Source organism: Hyperoodon ampullatus (genome assembly GCF_949752795.1).
Source record: "Hyperoodon ampullatus genome assembly, chromosome: 1".
NCBI lineage: Eukaryota > Metazoa > Chordata > Mammalia > Artiodactyla > Ziphiidae > Hyperoodon > Hyperoodon ampullatus.
The window spans coordinates 9,066,857-9,087,303 of NC_136914.1; the positions used below are offsets into that span (position 1 = coordinate 9,066,857).

A 20,447-nucleotide genomic window follows, 5' to 3' on the forward strand; every position below is an offset into this window, starting at 1 on the left:
GGTGCAAGGTGGGGTTAGGCGTGGTGAAGGGGTTCCAGATCCTTTACAATACTGAGCAAAAGAACTGAGAATGCCACCTAGGAGATGTGATCGCAGTCAGCCTAGCATGCCCGTCTCCTGTATTCCTGTGTCATTTTCTGTTTTCTGATAGAAATAAAAAAAACCATTTCTACAGACATGACACAAACAGTAGCACAGAGAGGCCATTAGTAAGTACTATTTGATGGTGACAACTCTTAACAAGAAGCTTTATTTTCTGAGGGAGCCAACTGCAGTGTGAATGCAAATATTTGTGTAACCAGTCAAACATTCTGTTCTATTTTTCTCTCAGAGGACAAATTTCCCTGCCAGGTAGAAGCTGTGCATCTTGTCACTTCATTAGAATCTCTTACACCACTCTTGGCTTTTTATGGCTCCTCCCCTCAGACTCTTTGGCTATATATTACCACAGTTATGGTCTTGTGAGGGAGAGCACGGTCATTATTTTCCTCAGTGAGAGATCTAAAACATTCTCATTCCACGATGGTTTTTCTTCTCATTGTCATATTAACCCTTAGCCTTTAACTTATCCATGTCAAAGAAGGGGAACATTTGCATGTATAATTAAACCCCATGGCTTCTGTGCCCATCTGGCTACAGGCTGGTATCATAGCCCTACCTCTGGAGAAGGGAATTCTCTGTCTGCTGCTGAGTGGCCACATCCCACCATCCCGCTGAGTAGGAGCTCAACTGGGTGACGGTACTCGGGCCCATCAGCCACATTGAGCACCGGAAGATACACACAGGGTGAGACTGATGGAGCCCATTTCCATTGGGCCGGGGAGTGTCTCTATTAGCCCAAGAATGGAAAACTTTCCTGAAGAAAACTATTTCTCCCTTTTGGCTTCTGCTACTCTTATAGGAAGATGAAGGCTTGAAGTGTGGTATTTTCTCATTATCAAAGTGTGAGAACCTATAACATTCTTGGTCTTCTCCCTAAAAAGTCTTCTATTTACTCCACCCATGTATACATTTTCCCAATATTGAGGCCATCTTGAGTTCGTGCTGTGAGTTGATTTACTTCCTGTTTTCTAAATATGGGATTGCAGTTGGATTCAAGCACATTTCCTGGTTTCTCATGGCTTCCACATGCTTGTATCACTTATCTCCACAGCTGGAGAAGTGGCGGGCAATGTTAGAATATTCATGTGACCCACCATCTCTTATCTTATGTCCAAAATCAAGTGGTGAGGATCACTCTTTAAAGAATACATCACGAACTTGTTTCCTTACTTCCTCTGACTGCCAACCTTAGCCCCGTAGACCCACCTAAACACACACACACATGCTTCTCTCCTGTCGCTACCAAAACTCTTCCTACTGTCTTGGAGTCGGAGCAGTCAGGGGGACAGGCTTTCTGGAGGCTTCCCGTGGTCCACGTCCATGTTGCCAAAGGTATATTTAATAGCCCACTGGTTGAGAGGGAGAGGGACCCTTAGCAGAGCTGAAGGATTAATGGGACTAAAGGTGAAATGGCAGTGATTTGTGGGACTTACCTTGGGAGCAGAATCATTGTGCCTCACTCCACCTTTAAATAGTGGCAGAAATCTTCATTTGGGATTCATCAGTGCTTACGTAGCCAACCTATTGTGTGTTATGTAGATAATTTTTTTCTGCACTTTTTTTTTTTTTTTTTTTTTGCGGTACGCAGGCCTCTCACTGCTGTGGCCTCTCCCGTTGCGGAGCACAGGCTCCGGACGCGCAGGCTCAACGGCCATGGCTCACGGGCTCAGCCGCTCCGCGGCATATGGGATCTTCCCGGCCCGGGGCACGAACCCATGTCCCCTGCATCGGCAGGCAGACTCTCAACCACTGCGCCACCAGGGAAGCCCCGTCTGCACTTATTTTTTGAAAGCTGTAGAATAAAGAAGAAAACTGGGGACTCGGGATAATTTAATCAAGACAGATGGTTGTCTTCTTTCAATCACTTGTATTAAAACCTTTATTTGGGGGACTTTCCTGGTGGCGCAGTGGTTAAGAATCCGCATACCAATGCAGGGGACACGGGTTCTATCCCTGGTCCGGGAAGATCCCACATGCTGCAGAGCAACTAAACCCGTGTGCCACAACTACTGAGCCTATGTGCCATAGCTACTGAAGCCCGTGCACCTAGAGCCTGTGCTCTGCAGCAAGAGAAGCCCCCGCACACTGCAACGAAGAGTAGCCCCCACTTGCCGCAACTACAGAAAGCCCGCGTGCAGCAACGAAGACCCAATGCAACCAAAAATAAATAAATAAATAAAATTGATTCTTAAAAAAAAAACACTTTATTTTTTATTTACCTTTATTAAAAAAATTTTTTTCAAAACAAAACATCTTGTTGAAGTAGAGTTGATTTACAATGTTGTGTTAGTTTCAGGTGTACAACAAAGTGATTCGGTTATACATATATATACGTACATCTATTCTTTTTTAGATTCTTTTCCATTAGAGATTATTGCAATATATTGAGTAAAGTTCCCTTTGCTCTACAGTAAGTCCTTGCTGGTTATCTATTTTATACATTGTAGTGTGTATGTTTATTCCACTCTAACACTGTATAACATAGTTTCTCCTGCAAAACGTTGTTCATATTAGAAAGATTTTCCTACGTGACTCCTCAGCTTTCTTGGAGATGCCCGGGGCTGAAGTCCTCACCCCGTGTGTAACAGGGAGAGATCAAGCATGAGGGCCTACTTCTCACTTAGGGGTCCCGCCTTCTCGTCCCCCTGCTCCTGGTTCACTGTTTGTCACTCTTCACCACCTGCGCTAGAGAGGACACAGGAACAGAGAGAGGAAAGGACATTAAGATGTCACTTACGTTACTTGCAAGTAGCTTTGATTTTTCAAACATTTGGAAAAGAAGGTTGAAACCCAGCTAAAATGCATTTGGAGACTATCCGTGCACTCCATGTCTCCAAGAAGTATGAGGAATTAGAGCCCAGAGGGAACGTTTCCCACCGTCACACGGTCTGGTCCCCACTGCAAGGTTTCCCACAGGCATGGTACCCAGGATGTTGCCCCATCGTAAGCAGAGGCTCATGAATCATTGGCCATGAGGGCTTTGATTTTTGGCAAAAGTTTGTAAAGGGGGTTAAGTGCACTCTGTACCTTAGCTCTTCTCTACTTCTCATCATAGCTTTCCCTTTCTCCTTTATGGTCTTTCTTTTTGTTGTTGTTGTTTTCGTTCAGGTACTCATTCATTCAGCACTATTTATTGAGCCCCTACTATTTTCTAAGCCCCATTTTGGGCCCTAGGGACACCAAGGTGAACAAGACCGTGTCCTCTCCTGCGTGAGCCCACGTTCCCTTCCCACCCCATCCACCACTGCCCATGCTCACTCTGGGTCGTGCCTGGGTTCAGTCTCTGTTATTATGCAGTGTGCTCTTTACACCATCTTACCCGCCCTTCCCTGCCTGCTGGAAACATTGACCGATGGAAGAAAAGCAGTCAGGGCTTCTCAACAGAGATATCCTTGGGACACGATTCAGTAATATTTAGCACCACCTAAGAAAAGCATTTTAAACTTGTCTGCATATACTAAAGCCCTTTTACCATCTGTTAGTGGAAAATATTTAAAAGTCTGGTAAAACTCTCAGTTATTGAAATAAAACTCTTCATTTGCTCCTTCCTTTCCTTGGGCATTAAAGACTCCCCGTTCCACCCTGAGCATCAAGCAATGGCCAACCCATCACCAGACAGAGATGGATCTTGCTTTTTGGTCCTTTTTTTATGTCAGCAGGAATTCTGCTGAATCTTTCAGAAGTTCTGTTTAAAATCTACATGCACACACACACACCCCACCCTTCCTGCATTCAGGTTCATAGAAAGATATATAAAGGCCTATTCATCACAACAGATGAGGTGGACAGGACTTGGATTTATTAAATGGCAAAGGATAATGATGTTACATCGCTTGAGGCTTAGATCCGATACTTTAATTGACCCTTCTTTCTTTTTTTCTTTTTCTAATGTGAGACAAGAAGAGTATATTCTGGACGTTAGATGAAACATAGGTTAATTTTTTTAAAATGAGATCATTTGGAACGTTACCAAATGGCAGACCTACAGTTTAAACACACATCTTTAGCTAATTCCTCGTGAAATCATCAAATGAAAAGAAAACAAGACGATTGGGAGAGGTTTTACTTTAACACCGGGACACTCAGAGTTCAACAGATAATGACTGGACCCCTCCATGTCATCTGCTGGTTGGAGAAGCTGATCTCCTGGAGCCCCCAGTGACTCAAGGATTTTAATTCTTGTCCTTGGGACAAAAGTGAAATTGAAGGCAGCATTTGTTATGTGTGATGGATGTATTCTGACTTGTGATCACCTTCCCCATGGCCAGTCTGAGGGAACTTCCTTTACGTCAGGGAGCCCCCTGTGTAGTTTAACCCTGGGCAGTGTCATACCCTGAATCAATTCCAGAACTTGTGCTTCAGCTGTGGGTCCCGTTTTATGGCCAGTCTGAAAACACTGGCAAATGCCCAGCTAAGTTATCTCAGACGACGACCTCTTATGTTGCTTGCTGATGTCAGGGAGGTGAAGACTAATTGAAAAATTCTCAGAAGAATAAACTTCAAGTGCTTTACTCTGATGGAAAACAATATGTTTTTTGGACCCCTGAAAGTGAACTTCCAGGTCTCACTCACTCTTTATGATCTTTAAAGTTTGAGTTCTGTTGTTTTGTTTGTTTGTTTGTTTGTTTTAGGGCATATTTTTCCTTGCAGACACAGAACAGCTAATAAAATGGAACACTGGGTGCTCCTTATTTTGTCTTTCTGAGTTGACCTCCTGCTTACCCCTGTCCACTTAATAGTGAATTCTAGTGTGCACAGCTCACTCTTCAGACATTTGTTAATTCTCCTTCCTAAGTTGCCAGGTTGTGTACTGATAAAGAGGGGAAATGCAAGTTCTCTTATGGTTTTGCTGATCCAATTCAAAGGGCCAATTCCGATCAAATGTCTTTGAAATTGTTATAGGAATAAAAAATATGGGGTGTGCATGTGTGTGTGTGTGTGTGTGTGTGTGTGTGTGAGAGAGAGAGAGAGAGAGAGAGAAGAAGGAAGGAGCATACAAAAAACCTAGACCCATCGTTCCACCATTTTAAACAAGATTCTCCTAATGTTTAGATTACTGTGCAGATTGGTTTCACCACCTGGGAAAGATGGTCTGATTTAATTAATCAATTAATTATCTAATGAATTATTTAAGTTTGTGTAGAGCTTTGCGTGTTTTCCTCATAGATACTGGCTTGGTCTCATGATTTGCTCAGTTCCTTCTGTGCAGTTCTGGGTGAAATGTGTGTGTGTGTGTGTGTGTAGTGGAGGTCATTGTAAGGTTCTTTTGTTGAAAAATACTGTCTTTTCCTTTTTTTTTTTAATTGAGGGGGAAAAATTCAATTCCCTACCTCACACCATTTAGCAGCCGTGCCCTCAGCTGTGCCTGTTACCCTCAAGTCCAGAGACCATGCATTTTATTCATTCCGGAGAATGTCTCCCATTCTGCTGTTCCAAGAAGAGGCAGTGGAATGCTGTTCTTGAAAGTTCTTGTGTATTAGGAAAACAAGAGAAAAACTGCTGTACCACTGTTTTCTTTTGTGGAGAGCGTTTCTTCTCTTTTTCCCCAGGAACAGATGACCAAAGTGTCCAATAGGAACAGTAGGAGCCTGTGTAGCCTCTCCTGGGATGTGGCAGCTGCCATGGATAAGTCCCAGACATGGGTTTCCTTCCTCAGAGCAGGACTGGAGAGCTTTTACCTCACCAAGGACCACTGCAGAGACAAATGAAGTTTATTTTTTTAAATTGAAGTATAGTTGATTTACAATGTTGTGTTAATTACTGTTGTACAGCAAAGTGATTCAGTTATACATACACATACATTCTTTTTCATATTCTTTCCCATTATGGTTTATCATAGGATATTGAATATAGTTCCCTGTGCTGTACAGTAGGACTTTGCTGTTTATCCATCTATATATAATAGTTTGCATCTGCTCACCCCAGCCTCCTGCTCCATTCCTCCCCCGGCAACCACAAGTCTGTTCTCCATGCCCGTTATTCTGTTTCTGTTCATTTGTGCCATATTTTAGATCTCACATATAAGTGATATCATATGGTGTTTGTCTTTCTCTTTCCGACTTACTTCACTTAGTATGATGATCTCTAGTTGTATCCATGTTGCTGCAAATGGCATTAATTCATTCTCTTTTATGGCTGAGTAGTATTCCATTGTATATATGTACCACATCTCCTTTATCCATTCAGACAAACAAAGTTTAATAGATAACTTCCCATGGAGAAGCATGTACCAATCCAGTCCTCTAAAGAACTTAAGACCTGTCTCAATGTGCATGTCCTTCTGTTCCATGTGATGGCTCCTGAAGAGAGACAGGGTAGGAGAAGAGAGAGGGAAGGAGGACTCACACTCAGCATCTGTGCATCAGGTTCTTAATTTTCATAACAAGAACGGAACTGTGTTTACGTGCATTGCACTGGGGACGCAGCCCCAGTTATAGGGTGAGGGCATGGCTGCCCAGAGGCTGTTTCACTCCCACCTTGCTGCTCTCTGAAAATGCAAAGCATCATGCAGAGCATGAGACTTATAGGAAATAATATTTCCATTCCTGCTCGAGCAGGGCTGGGGCTCGGTCTTTTCCCTTTGCCACCCAGGAAACCCAGCCCATCTCTTCATTCCATCTTTTTCTTAAGGGTATTTATTTTTTTTATTTAATTTTTATTGGAGTATAGTTGATTTACAATGTTCTGTTGGTTTCATGTGTACAGCAAAGTGATTCAGTTATACATATACATATATCCATTGTTTTTCAGATTCTTTTCCCATATAAGTTATTACAGAATATTGAGCAGCTGATTTTGGCAAGGACAAAGTTAAGTAAGAGAAAGCAAAGGGAGACAGCAGCTCGCCTTCATCAGATTCCAGCGGTGAGCCAAGCACTGCCATGGCGCGGTGTTACCATGCAGTCTCTTTTCTTGTCCCTGGTCATCTGTTTCCCTTTACTTGGTCTTTTGACCTGCATTGTCGTTCACAAAGTGTTAAGTAATGAACCCGACACCTCCAGGAATCACTTTTTCTTTTACCTGGACCATGTTTTTGTGCCCAACCCAGAACTTTGTATCTTTGAGGATGGCAAGTTGGAGATAAAAGATTTTTAATTTATCTGATTGACAGGGGTATCACTCTAGAAAGTGAATTGTTTCCAGATGGCATCGTTGGCATTGCTTCTAGAGGCTCTTTTAAGCTTCTTGTTATTCAAAAACACTAGCTCAGGATCATGATGGCAGTCCAGAGAGAGAATGGCCAATTTTTGTTTTTTATTTCAGTGCCACTGCCGGTGCTGCATCTTTTCGTATTTTGTTTCAAGTTCATAGCATACGTGAGTGTCTGCAACAGACAGAGCGTCTCCGGCAGTCAGGGAAGGGAGAGGAGCATTGCACACCTACTGTGTGTTCTGCCTCAGGTGATGCATGTGACAAACAGCTATTAATCGCATCAGACGTGCAAAGTCTGGGGATGAAAGATGAATCAGAACCAGGCTGTCACTGAGCATTCAGTCCACAGGGGAAATGAAATCTGTAGACAATAACCGCAGCGCAGTACAGTGTTGGCAAGATCTGAGCAGTCTAGAGGTAGGACCGAGGAGGGAAAGGTGCCATCTGATGAAAATAAAGGAAGGCTGCTTAGAGAGAAGACGTCTAAGTTATTTTGAAATCTGTATAGGGAATTATCAGAGTATTTAAGAGGGAATAAGATGAGGAATGGCCGGGTGTATTCAGGCAGCTGGCATAGTTCAGTATTGCAGGGAGAGTGGGGCTGGGGCTTTTATATAGGGCAGAAACTAAGGAATCACTGCACGGGTGCAGGAGCCCAGGGGCAGGAGTGGGTGGTGCCTCTGCCCTCACCCCCCTTCTCTCTGGCTTTCTATGCACATGGCTGCTATGCTGGACCACTCCCTCTCCGCCTCTTCTCTCTTCTTTTTAATTAAAAAAAATTTTTTTTTTCTTTTTTGGCTGCGTTGGGTCTTCGTTGCTGTGCACGGGCTTTCGCTAGTTGCGGTGAGTGGGGGCTACTCTTCGTTGTGGTGCGCAGGCTTCTCATTGAGGTGGCTTCTCTTGTTGTGGAGCACGGGCTCTAAGTGCGTGGGCTCAGTAGTTGTGGCACACAGGCTCAGTAGTTGGGGCATGTGAGCTTCAGTAGTTGTGGCACATGGGCTCAGTAGTTGTGGCTCACGAGCTCTAGAGCACAGGCTCAGTAGTTGTGGCACACGGGCTTAGTTGCTCCGCGGCATGTGGGATCTTCCCGGACCAGGGCTTGAACCTGTGTCCCCTGCATTGGCAGGCGGATTCTTAACCACTGCACCACCAGGGAAGTCCCTGTCCTTGCTTCTTTTCTTCTTCCTCCTCTGTAGGAGTAGATGGTAACAGTTCCTCCCCATCCACTGCTCTCTACTCGACCTCCCTTGCTGATCTCACCCAGTCCCTTGGATTCAGATGACTTCCAATCTGTCTGTCACTAGTGATTCTTCTCTTACTGCCTCTAAGCCATCACGACCTCTACTTCCTGCAGGAATTACAGATACTTAGCCAAAATAGATACGAAAATCTTCCTTCATGTTTCTCCCCGACCGAACTTTTCTGTTTTTCTACTCTTATTGATAGCATTTTCCAAATCTCAGAGGCTTAAAAGTCAGAGAATTGTTATTTTCTTTTAATCTCACCTCTCCCTTGTCCAGACCATACGCAAAGTTTCTTCACAATTACTCTCACATTGGTCTCTTCGTTCTTGATTCAGACTCTTATTCGGTCCACCACCAGTGCCTCTGCATTCAACCTGTGGAATATCTTGTGAGTCTTTTCTACCCTAATGACCTTTAGTTCAGGCTCTCATCACCTCGTTGCTTGGATTACTGCAAGTCCCCATCAACGGCCCCGTTTCCGTTTCCTCCAGTCCCTTCATCCCGTACGAGTGTTCCTGCCAGATTGCCCTTCTGAAATGTAATCTGATCTTGCTGCTTCTCCAAGCAAAGCCCCCCAAAGGCTGGCTCCTCGCTGGCTCCCCATTCAGGACAGGCTTCCGGACCCAGCATCTTAGTTTCCATATTCTGCCCTTAGCTACCTCTCCAGTGTAATTTCTCTGGAATATAATCTGACGCTCTTTGTTAAACAGTATGTTAAATGGAAGATCTGGCTTCGGCACCAAGGTTACAGCATGAAGAATTTTTTTAAAAATATGGGGCTTCCCTGGTAGCGCAGTGGTTGAGAGTCCGCCTGCCGATGCAGGGGACACGGGTTCGTGCCCCGGTCCGGGAAGATCCCACATGCCCCGGAGCAGCTGGGCCCGTGAGCTGTGGCCGCTGAGCCTGCGCGTCCGGAGCCTGTGCTCCGCAACGGGAGAGGCCACAACAGTGAGAGGCCTGCGTACCGCAAAAAAGAAGAAAAAAAAATACGAAAACTCCTGGTCTAGAGTCAGAAAGTAGAATGATGGTTGCCAGAGCCTGAGAGAAGGGGGAAATGGGGAGTTAGTGTTTAATGGGTAAAGTTTCAGTTGGGGAAGATGAAAACTTCTGGAGAAGGATGATGGTGATGGCTGCACAACAATGTGGATATACTTAATGCCACTGAACAGTGTGCTTAAAAATGGTTAAAAAGATACATCTTATGTTATGTATATTTGAACACACACACACACACACACACACACCTCTTGGACCTCGTGGTCAAATGGAGAGAGTATAAAAGTGAGAGGTTATTGAAGATTGGACAAGGGGATATTTGGAGAGAACTGGGCTGTGATTCCCCCACTGCAGGATACTGGGGATGGAGGAAAGGGTACCAGTCTCTCATCCCAAATCTAGAGAGCATGGCTTGAGGGACATCATCCGGGAAGTTTGTCCCATGTTTTCCTCAGTTGGGAGCCTGGTGGCCTGGTGCCTGACGTCAGCCTGGGGAACCTAGAGGGCAAATTGCCTTGGTGTCTGTGTGGAAGAGAGTGGCTGCTGGGCTGCATGGGGCCTGAACTCACCCTTTTTGTGTGATCAAATAAGGGGGCCCCGGTGTGGACCGGATTCCCACAGGAGGGTCAACAAGGGTGTTGTCTTAAATGCTGTCTGGGGGGGCTGCCTAGAGAGTTGATGGTACCCTTGCCCGCCTTGAGATGGAGGCCCACAGGTGGATCCCCACAGGCGGTGGAGGAAATCAGTGAGCCCAGGCTAGAGGCCGGTCAGCCAGGTAAAGGAAGCGCAGGGAGAGATCACTGCCAAGTTAAAGGTCTCCAAAGACCCGATGGGAGAATCCCATGAGAGAAATGCCTGCTTGCCTCAAGAGGGTAAAACCATTCTAGGTCGGGTCAGCGAGGGAAGAGCTTTGCCTCCCCTCCCTTCTCCTGCTTCTCCAGTTGTGGGTTCAGGGAGGGCACCTAGAGTGCTGGGGAGGATGTGAGAAGACGGGAGAGGGCGCAGAACCCACCATTCCCCCCAGTCACAGGCGACCTGTGGGCCCCTCCAGGGAGGAGCTGGGGTCACCTTCGCGGAAAGGCTGAACTGTGGCTTAACCTGTGGGGTTGGGCCTTCTAGATTCTGAATCAAGACCATTCTGCTGCTGTTTAAAGGGCTGTAAGGCTCTGTATTACCTAAGAATTATCAGGTTATGGGCCTGACTGAGATTTCACCCAGGACCAGGCGAGGAACATTTTCCTACCAGGCAGGTTTAGAGAGATAACGGCAGACAGAGCTAGAGTTGCTTTTCCGTTGACACCTCACGAGTCCTGCTTACCCAAGGAGCCAGCTCCACCTCTCAACGTGGGCGCTCCAGCCGAACGGATAGTGTGATATGTGTTCCCTGGACGCCCCCAGTTGAATACAATTCCACCTTTGTGCTGTGGTTCGTGGTCTTCCTCGACTGCTCTTCCCACACTGTGGGTTTTTTTTTTTTTTTTTTTTTTTTTGCGGTACGCGGGCCTCTCACTGTTGTGGCCTCTCCCGTTGCGGAGCACAGGCTCCGGATGCGCAGGCTCAGCGGCCATGGCCCGCGGCCCCAGCCGCTCCGCGGCACGTGGGACCCTCCCGGACCGGGGCACGAACCCGTGTCCCCTGCATCGGCAGGCGGACTCTCAACCACTGCGCCACCAGGGAAGCCCCCACACTGTGTTTTAATTTCACTTCTGGTATGAGAGGGCTGTTGATACTTATCTGATCATCCATCCATTTGGATTTAAACTGCTTGAGGGCAAGAACCTTGTCTTACTTGTCTCTGAATCCCATGAATCATCTATCATAGTTCTGAGTACATAGTAGACATTGATAAAAGACTACACCTAGGGGCAGGACAGGAATAAAGACACAGACGTAGATAATGGACCCAAGGACACAGGGAGGGCGAAGGGTAAGCTGGGACGAAGTGAGAGAGTGGCATGGACATATATACACTACCAAACGTAAAATAGATAGCTAGTGGGAAGCACAGGGAGATCAGCTCGGTGCTTTGTGACCACCTAGAGGGGTGGGATAGGGAGGGTGGGAGGGAGACGCAAGAGGGAGGAGATATGGGGATATATGTATACATATAGCTGATTCACTTTGTTATGAAGCAGAAACTAACATACCATTGTAAAGCAGTTACACTCCAATAAAGATGTTAAAAAAAAAGAAAAAAGATTACAGAAAGGCCGAGTGACTGATGAATGAAATAATCCAGTTTGATAGCTAATGTATATTGTTTTTATGAAGGCAGGAAAGAAAACAGTATTATGGCATTCCTGTTGCTTTTTTTCCCTTCTGTTGCCAAGCAGAGTTTGAATAGGGCTTGTTGGAGCCACGAACCAACTCTTCCAATGCTACCAGACGTGCACACTGTTCTATACACTTCTAAAGAGGAAATAGCATCTTTTTATGGGCGTATGTGTTTTCCATTTAAAAAAAAATTTAGGTGAATGACAAGATATCCATATTCATCACAGAAAAATTACAGAATACAAATAAGCGTTGCAGTAAACAGTCACCTACACCCCCTCCCAGGCATCAGACACTGTTAACACTCTCTCATCTCTTCCCATGTGCCAGGTTCTCTCCTGAAGTAGCGGTAGAGCCTGCTGGAGTTGAATTAATATTTGTGGCGTGGGAGTCAAAGCTAAGAGTGAGTGGAGTGAGGTATTCAACCGTTGCTATGTTAGGACGCCCCAGGCAACTGGGAGCGAGCTGGCCTGGGGACCAAGTGGGATCTGTAGCAGAAACTCTGTTCCCAAGTCAGCTGCCTCCTGCATCCTCGGCCAGCTGGCCTGAGGTGGTGATCAACCAGGTTGGAACTTAGGAGGAGCTGCTTCTTTCTGCTTTGCCTTGGATGCTGATTAAATGGGGGCGGAGAGAGGAGAAGGAATGAAAACAAGAGTGTGGCAAAAACTGTACAGCTGTGGTTTTGCCCTCCAGAGGACACTGGCGATGTCTGGAGTTACGTGTCGTTGTCACAGCTAGGGGGCTGGCACTCCTCGTATGGAGAGAGTAGAGACCAGGGATGTGCTAAACACCCTACAGTGCACAGCACAGCCTCCCACAGCAAAGAAGTCTCTGGCTTCAAATGTCCATAGGACTGAGGTTGAGAAACCTGCTTTTAAAAATAAGTCAAGAAAACACTTGGCAATGATGCTACTGCATACAAGAGCAAGGAGTATAAAAATATTTATTGAATTATGTCTCAATTGCCCATTGAGATGTCAGTTTGAATAGTCTTCTCGGTGAGTCTGCAGTCTGTCGGGTAGATTACAAATGGTAAAGGTCTTTTAAACATCTTTATTGGAGTATAATTGCTTTACAATGGTGTGTTAGTTTCTACTGTATAACAAAGTGAATCAGCTATACATATACATATATCCCCATATCTCTTCCCTCTTGCATCTCCCTCCCACCCTCCCTATCCCACCCCTCTAGGTGGTCACAAAGCACTGAGCTGATCTCACTGTGCTATGGGGCTGCTTCCCACTAGCTATCGATTTTACATTTGATAGTGTATATATGTCCATGCCACTCTCTCACTTCATCCCAGCTTACCCTTCCCCCTCCCCATGTCCTGAAGTCCATTATCTTCGTCTGCATCTTTATTCCTGTCGTGCCCCTAGGTTCTTCAGAACCATTTTTTTTTTTAGATTCCATATATATGTGTTAGCATATGGTATTTGTTTTTCTCTTTCTGACTTACTTCACTCAGTGATCAGTGTTTCGTGCATTGTTGAAAAGTCAAGAGTTGTCATAAGGAAGAGCAGAAAGCACTTCATGGAAAGTGAAATTATCCCAAGTAGCTTTTAAAAACTGATTTCATTAAATACAGTGGCACAAATAGCCAGGTGGGTTTTTTTTTTTTAATTAATTAATTAATTAATTAATTTTTGGCTGCGTTGGGTCTTTGTTGCTGCACGCGGGCTTTCTCTAGTTGCGGAGAGCGGGGGCTAATCTTCCTTGCGGTGCGCGGGCTTCTCATTGCGGTGGCTTGTCTCATTGCGGAGCACAGGCTCTAGGCGTGCAGGCTTCAGTTGTTGTGGCACGTGGGCTCAGTAGTTGTGGCTCACGGGCTCTAGAGCGCAGGCTCAGTAGTTGTGGCGCACGGGCTTAGTTGCTCCGTGACATGTGGGATCTTCCCGGACCAGGGCTCGAACCCGTGTTCCCTGCATTGGCAGGCAGATTCTTAACCACTGTGCCACCAGGGAGCCAGGTGGTTTTTAATCCAGGGGCAAAGCTGGGGGAAAGGGGGCTTGGGGGATATAAATAATGGAGCTTCTTTCTAGCTTTGCTCTTTTTATGTTGTTGAGATTTTTATTTTTTTAACAAAATGAATCTCTTTCTAGTATCACTTTGTGTTTGTCTTCAGGCCTTGGAATGACTTGCAAGGTTCAGAGACATCATTATGTACCTGTGACACTGACCCCACTGTTTATTTTCCAAATCCTAAGTAGTTTGAGGGGACACAAAGAGGGCACTGTGTGTGGTGACTGCACCTATGGGTGATCTAAGGGAAGGTCAGGATGGCTGTCAGGTCCCCAAATCCCTAAGTGGACAGGGGGTGTCATCAGTACTCAAGAAAGAATCAGGGACTAGAAATAAAGGCAGAGAAGCCAGGCATGTAACTTGGAAAGCTTTATATTCTTCTTTTTCTTTTTTTTTTTTTTTTAGCATGATTGAATCAATGGACTTGGTTTTTCTGAGCTTCACAGACATGCAGAGAAAAAAGAAAAAAAACAGCTTGGCAGGAATACAGGGAGGGGGAAAGGATCTAAATTAAATATAACAGTTGCCTGCAGTTTAGTTGCTGACAAAAAACAAGTCGTTTTCTCTGAGAAGCATGTGTAATATGTCAGGAAGAAAAAAAGCACAATTAGCACACTTCTTACATGAGATCTTACGGATAGCACCATATTAATTTGAATCATTTAATTAAAAGTACTCACTCCACTGTCTTCTTTATTGCAAATCAATAAAGTATGCATGTACTTGACTTTCACCTGCCTCATACTTGGCAAGGAGAGTGTAGCTTTCTCTGATTACCCAGCTTATAGCAATGAGATTTCCCCTGTCATGTCTCCTAACTGTCCCAAGATCAGCACCTGCTTTATGTTGCCTCTTATAGTTATATCTGTCGATCTGTCACAAATTACCACAAACTTCGCAGCTTAAAACAACAGAAACGGGGGCCAGAAGTCTGAAATCTGAAGGTTCTAGGGGAGAATCTTTCCTTGCTCCTTCTAGCTTCTGGTGACACCAGGCAATCCTTAGCTTGTGGCAGCAAAACTCCAGTCTGTCTTCGTCCGTTCCGGCTGCTGTAACGGAACATCATAGACTGGGTAGCTTGTAAACAACAGAGAGGTATTTCTCACAGTTCTGGCATCTGGAAGTCGAGGGTCAGGGTGCCAGCACGGTCAGGTGACAGCCCTCTTCCTGGTTCATTGTCAGGCATCTCTGCACTGTGTCCTCACATGCAGGAAGGGGCGAGGGAGCTGTCCGGGCTCTTCTTTATAAGGGCACAAACCCCCATCCTTGAGGACTCTTCCCTCATGACCTAATCACCTCCCAAAGGCCCCACTTCCAAATATAGTCACATTGGTGATTAGGTTTCAGCATATTAATTTGGAGGCGAGACACAGACAGTCAGTCTTACAGCACGGTCTCTGTCCTCATGTGGCCTTTTCAACTGTGTCTGTGTCTTGTCCTCTTCTGTCTATTCTATGGACACTTGTCATTGGATTTAGGGCCCACCTGGATAATCCAGGATCATCTTATCTTGAGATCCTTAACTTGGTCACATCTACAAATACCTTTTTTCCATATAAGGTCACATTCACAAGTTCCTGGGGTTATGACGTAGTCATATCTTTTTGGGGGGCCACGATTCAACCCACTACCCTACCTATCTATCTACCTATCTATCTATCTGTCTGTCTATCTATCAAATCCTTTTTTGGTTTTTGTGTTTTCCAGAATGCTGAGGACACAGTAATAACTAATAAATGCTTACCAATTTGAAAGTGTGGCCTTATTTTAAAGTGACCCAGATTAATGGCTGGGCTAATTGTCCCACCTTGTTTCCAAGATGTTCTCTCATTAGCTAAGGAACATATGAACATAAAGACACTCCAGCCTTGCAAAGTAAATGTATGTTTCAAACGAAAGACCAAACGTTCAATAGCCACACCTAAAGCCAGAGCAGTCAGTAAGTTGAACTGTTATTATAACTTGTGAGATTGCTGTTTTTCTAAGTGTTCATCCTTGGGCTGCAATTAACATCCTAGGTGGTCTTGAGGATTACTAGCTCCCAGCAAGGTGTAAACATCTCAGTGGAATCAACCCTATTTAGGTGCCCTAGAAGAGAAAGAAAAAAACATTGATCAGAGCTTTCCAAATAGAGGGAGAAAATCATAGTATGAGTATGCTTGCTCTTAACTGATTCACTGAAATTCAGTACATTATAAAACAAGGACAGATATTCACCGTGTTCTCTGTAAGTCCTGGAAGCATCATGGCAGAGAGGAGGGAGTGTGTGGGAGTGACTGGGAGACTTTGGTCAAGAAACCTCGTTCTAGATCTGTAGCAGCAGTCCTGGTTCTGCTGCCATTTGTGTGGCCGTGGGCAAGTCCCCTGATTTCTCTGAGCTTCAGGTTCCTTCCTTTTCTGGAAACCAGCTGGATTAAAGTAGAAGTTTTTCAAACTGTGTTCCAGTGTGCCACGGCGCTGTCTTCTAAACTGCACCCTGACTCAAGCCTCGTAGTTCTCTCTGTGATTAGAAACTGGGTTTGGTTCAGAATTAAGAAACTCTGGCGTTTTTGTTCTTCATTCACCTGTTTGCAGCGGAAAGCTACAAGGACACTCAGATGGTGAAGATTAAAGAGGAACCCATGGAGGTGGACATCCAGGACTCGCAGGCCTCAATATCACCCAGCCGCAGTGTTGGCTATAGCACTTTAATTGGGCGAGAGAAAACTGAACCCTTACAGAAGATGCCAGAAGGCAGAGTGCCCCCAGAGAGAAACCTCTTCAGTCAGGACATCTCTGTGAAGATGGCTTCCGAGCTTCTTTTTCAACTGTCAGGTACGTTTCCTCGAGGAAAAAAAAAAAAAGTCAATAATGGGGACTAATTAGAGGGAAAGCCACTCTAACGAAGTAAAAACACCTTCATTATAGGATTTTTTAGACAGAAATCCATTTTGTTACTTTAACGTGTATACCACCTCTCGAATGAAGAGTTCATCAAATGCTGCCAGGTAGAACTCCTGCCAAACTTTCTTTAGTAAATAGTTAAGAATCATTTGAAATTAGAACTCTATTCAACTCCGTGCAAATGATCCCTGTTGCCTGGACTAAACGTCTCACCTCTAATTTTGTTTAGGCAGTTGATCTGATTAACAGCCTTTTTTTTTTTTTCCTAATGTGCAAAAGATAAACTTCAATTTACTCCAACAGTGACTGAGTTCCAAATTAGTGTGGTCGGAATTAATGAGATTTTACGGTATCTTGCCAAAAAAATAATAAAATCAAGGAAAGGGGAAGGCAAAAGATGAAACTGTGAGGACCCTTTTCCAGCTATAACATAGTAGAACATTTCCTGTAAACCAACTTTTTCTACTTCAAATACTCAGAAGTCAACGTTTTGGAATCAGCTAAGTGATCACCTATTAAAAAGCTAAGGAATCACCTATTCTAGCTCAGCTAAGTGTCTTGATAGAATAGGTGAGGGTCCTAGAGCCTAAGTTGTTCCCTTTATCACCTCATTCGAGCTGCATGCTCTTTGTCCTTATCAAATTTAATGTGCTGTTATTGCTTGAATGTGATTGAGGTGGATCAAGGAGACCCATATAAGATTCAGACTTATATAGAAATACAGATACTTTGTCCTTGGTCAAGCACTGGGCTACATACTGAAATTCAGGCATCGGTAGAGTTTGTTACTAATATTTGATAAACTCTGTTTTGTTATGGCTAACAGATTTAAAACACCCATTAAATGCCTCATTATTTAAGTATTGACTTTTCTCCCCTAAGAAAAATACCGGAAAAGAGGAAAGAAGCTAGGATCTGCAAGGCATCGTGATAGCTCACCTTCTCATTGGCCTCATGACACGCCCCCATAGCTGTGAAGTTATCAGTTGGTGCCGAAAATGGCAGCCTCGGAGTTCTCAAACAAGGACTGTGTTTGTGCAGAGCTCAGAGAGGTGGAAACAGTTAAGTCAGTAAACTTGAATAGGCCACATAGATCTTTGCAAGTTCCAAAAAAACTCCAAACATGCAAGATGCTTTTCTTTAAAAAAAAAAAAAAAAAAAAAAAAAAAAAACAGGCTGAAAGCATCTCTAAAAACAATATAACTTTGAAAATGATATAGCAGTTCAAATTTGCACAAGTGAGGCCAGTGTGATTCTTTTCAAAAAGTCTCTGTCTCTAGCAGTACATTATCATGGTCTACTATCAGCTAAAAACTTTGTGTCTGAGAGTTCTCACCCTGGCGCTGTCACTGACTGCCTGGGTGACCTCAAGCAAGTCATTTAGCCCCGATTTCCTGCTCTCTGAAAGAACACTGCCTGTGAATCCAAATTCACCCTCATTGTCACTGTTGAACGGACAGAAAGGAATTGTCCACGCAAATATGCACACAGCAGCTTCAGACCAGTGTTAAAAAGCACGGGACAGCGTAAATCTTTGTTTAAAATTTTCCCCCAAATCCGCAAGATTAGGAGTTTTTCACTTGCCCTGCTGCTGAAATCTGAACCCCTTGTAGAGGTGGCCAGGTTTCCTCTGGAGACTTAAAAGAAGCCACCAAGAGCTGTGAAAGTCAGGGCAGAATCCGCACATTTGAACTGGATGGGGAAGACCGGAGGTCAACTTTTGTGTTCCTGAAAGCTAATTAAATAATTTCTGACAGCTGGTGGATTCAGACCTCAAGACAGCGTAAGGGAGAGTTTACCTCCTCTTGTCTAATGATATTTTTTGTCCCCTGTGACATTTATCAGAATGTGCACTCGATGACTCTTGCACCCAGAGGTCTTACGTTTGTTTTTATATCCCGTCTCACAAAGGGGCCTGACAATACAGAATGCTTAAAGGTTGTCATCCAAGTCAGAAGCGGAACAGTTGCAACAACTGCAGTTTTCATGCTGAATCAGAGAAAAGCAGACATTTTCAGCTGGGGAAAAATATAAGAGAAATAACTATCTTTATGCACATCTGTGTGTGTGTGTGTGTGTGTGTGTACATGTACTTACGGAGGCCTGATGAAAATCAGACAACACAGTTGTACTTTGTTAGTAACTCTTTCCCTTTGATTGGTTTTTAATCAACTGTTTTGGTGGATGCTATCGACATGCTTTTGTTGCCTGTCTTTACCACTAAGACAGGAAGGGTTTGAATGTTTAAAAAAGAAACCAAAAGAAAACCACAACAGAGAAAGAGGAATGTGGAGGATGTTTCTGCTTCAGCCTTAAACACACAGATCGAGTCAGAACAACCTAAGAGGTGTCTGTTTCATCCTTTCTCTTTACAGAGAAGGTGAGCAAAGAGCACACTCACACGAAAGAAAACACCATCCGGACGACCACCAGGTAGGCCACTGTGGAGTCCCCTCGGAACACTCCCTCTGGGGGCCGTGAGGCCCACGTCACAGTTTGAGCGACATTCCCCAAACCATCCTCTCCCACTGGGTTCAAAAGTCACCCCTTTATCATCCTTTTGTGTTTGAACTTTGGTTGGTGGAAACAACACAAAACGCAAAGGACACCAAGGGGGAAGGCCATTCATAGTTATTAAACGTCTAAATGTGTCACTTTGCTGGAGAGTTTTCCTTATGCTATTATTTTTTTATTCCTTACAATGATTGTGTGAAGTAGATAATATTATCCTCTTGGCAGAAGTTTCCTGACGGAGAGTTGAAGTGGGTGTCAGGGCTGTATTTGGGAGCTGGGTCTGTATCTCAGGAAAAGCCTCAGTCGGTGGGTATACCGAGGTTGAACTGTGTTCCTAAGTAGCTTTGCAGCTGTGGACTGATAACGTGTCACCAGGGACATCCCAGCTTTTTAACTCACTGCACTGTTAGAAGGGCAAAAATGTAAAAAGCAGAAGAAAGACAATGCTTTCAGAAACTGCAGGAAAACTGACATCACCAACAACTGTAGGTTGAGGAAGCTTTCCATTTGCCAAAGGCAGTTTAAGACAAGGTCAGCCAGGGCGGGCTGCCCACCAGTCTGCCGTCTGAAAGGAAAAGGGGACCAGCCAGCGCTGCCACCCATCCTGAGGCTCGTAACCACCCAGACCTGAACTGTTGCGGGCAGGTGCCAACAAGCGCAGACCCACCTCTGTGGAAAGGGAGCTCAGGGGAGAGGCAGTCTCCCCCTCGGCAGGCTTTAAGTCAAGGAACTTTACTTTCCTGAGCAAACTTAGATTCTTCCTCCTGGGAGCCGTTGATTGGTTTTGTGATTTAATTCTTGTGACGGAAGATCAAGTGTTTTTCCTTTGGATGTGATATGAGTCGACCTCGGACCATCACCGGGCACATGAACGGTGTTCATTTGAACCTTAACGCGAGTTTTTGCTTCTTTTTAACTCTGTGAATCGGAATTTGGGGCTATCGAATATTAAACAGTCATTAAAACAGAGTCAGCTTGCTTCGCACAGGGTTTATATAGTATTAGGGGCAGAATCTGACTCCAACCCAAGCATGGGGTTAGGCTTGCCTCCGTGTATAAGTACGCAGATGGGAAATGAGTCTTTCTATCTGGTCTGTGCGTTGTGTTGGGAAAGGGGTCTGGGGGATGGAGAGGGGACTTTGTCTGTTCAGTTGGATGCCCAAATAGGAGATGTGAGCTACTATAGAGTCCAGCCTGCCTTCTCCATGTAATCCTAAGGCTTTTTTTTTTTTTTTTTTGTATCTATGCTTATGTTCATGA

General features: G+C 44.7%; 1 protein-coding gene across 1 annotated transcript in view; it reads left to right on the forward strand.

Annotated features, from left to right (window-relative positions):
- Positions 1-20,447, forward strand: part of ZNF827 (zinc finger protein 827) — a gene marked incomplete at its 3' end in the record, with an annotated part of 185,576 nt that overhangs the window by 88,797 nt on the left and 76,332 nt on the right. Inside the window, exons 6-7 of the mRNA XM_079697749.1 lie at positions 16,365-16,604; positions 19,049-19,106. Of these exons, the coding sequence (XP_079553875.1) occupies positions 16,365-16,604; positions 19,049-19,106 (298 nt within the window). The remainder of the gene's footprint in view (positions 1-16,364; positions 16,605-19,048; positions 19,107-20,447) is intronic.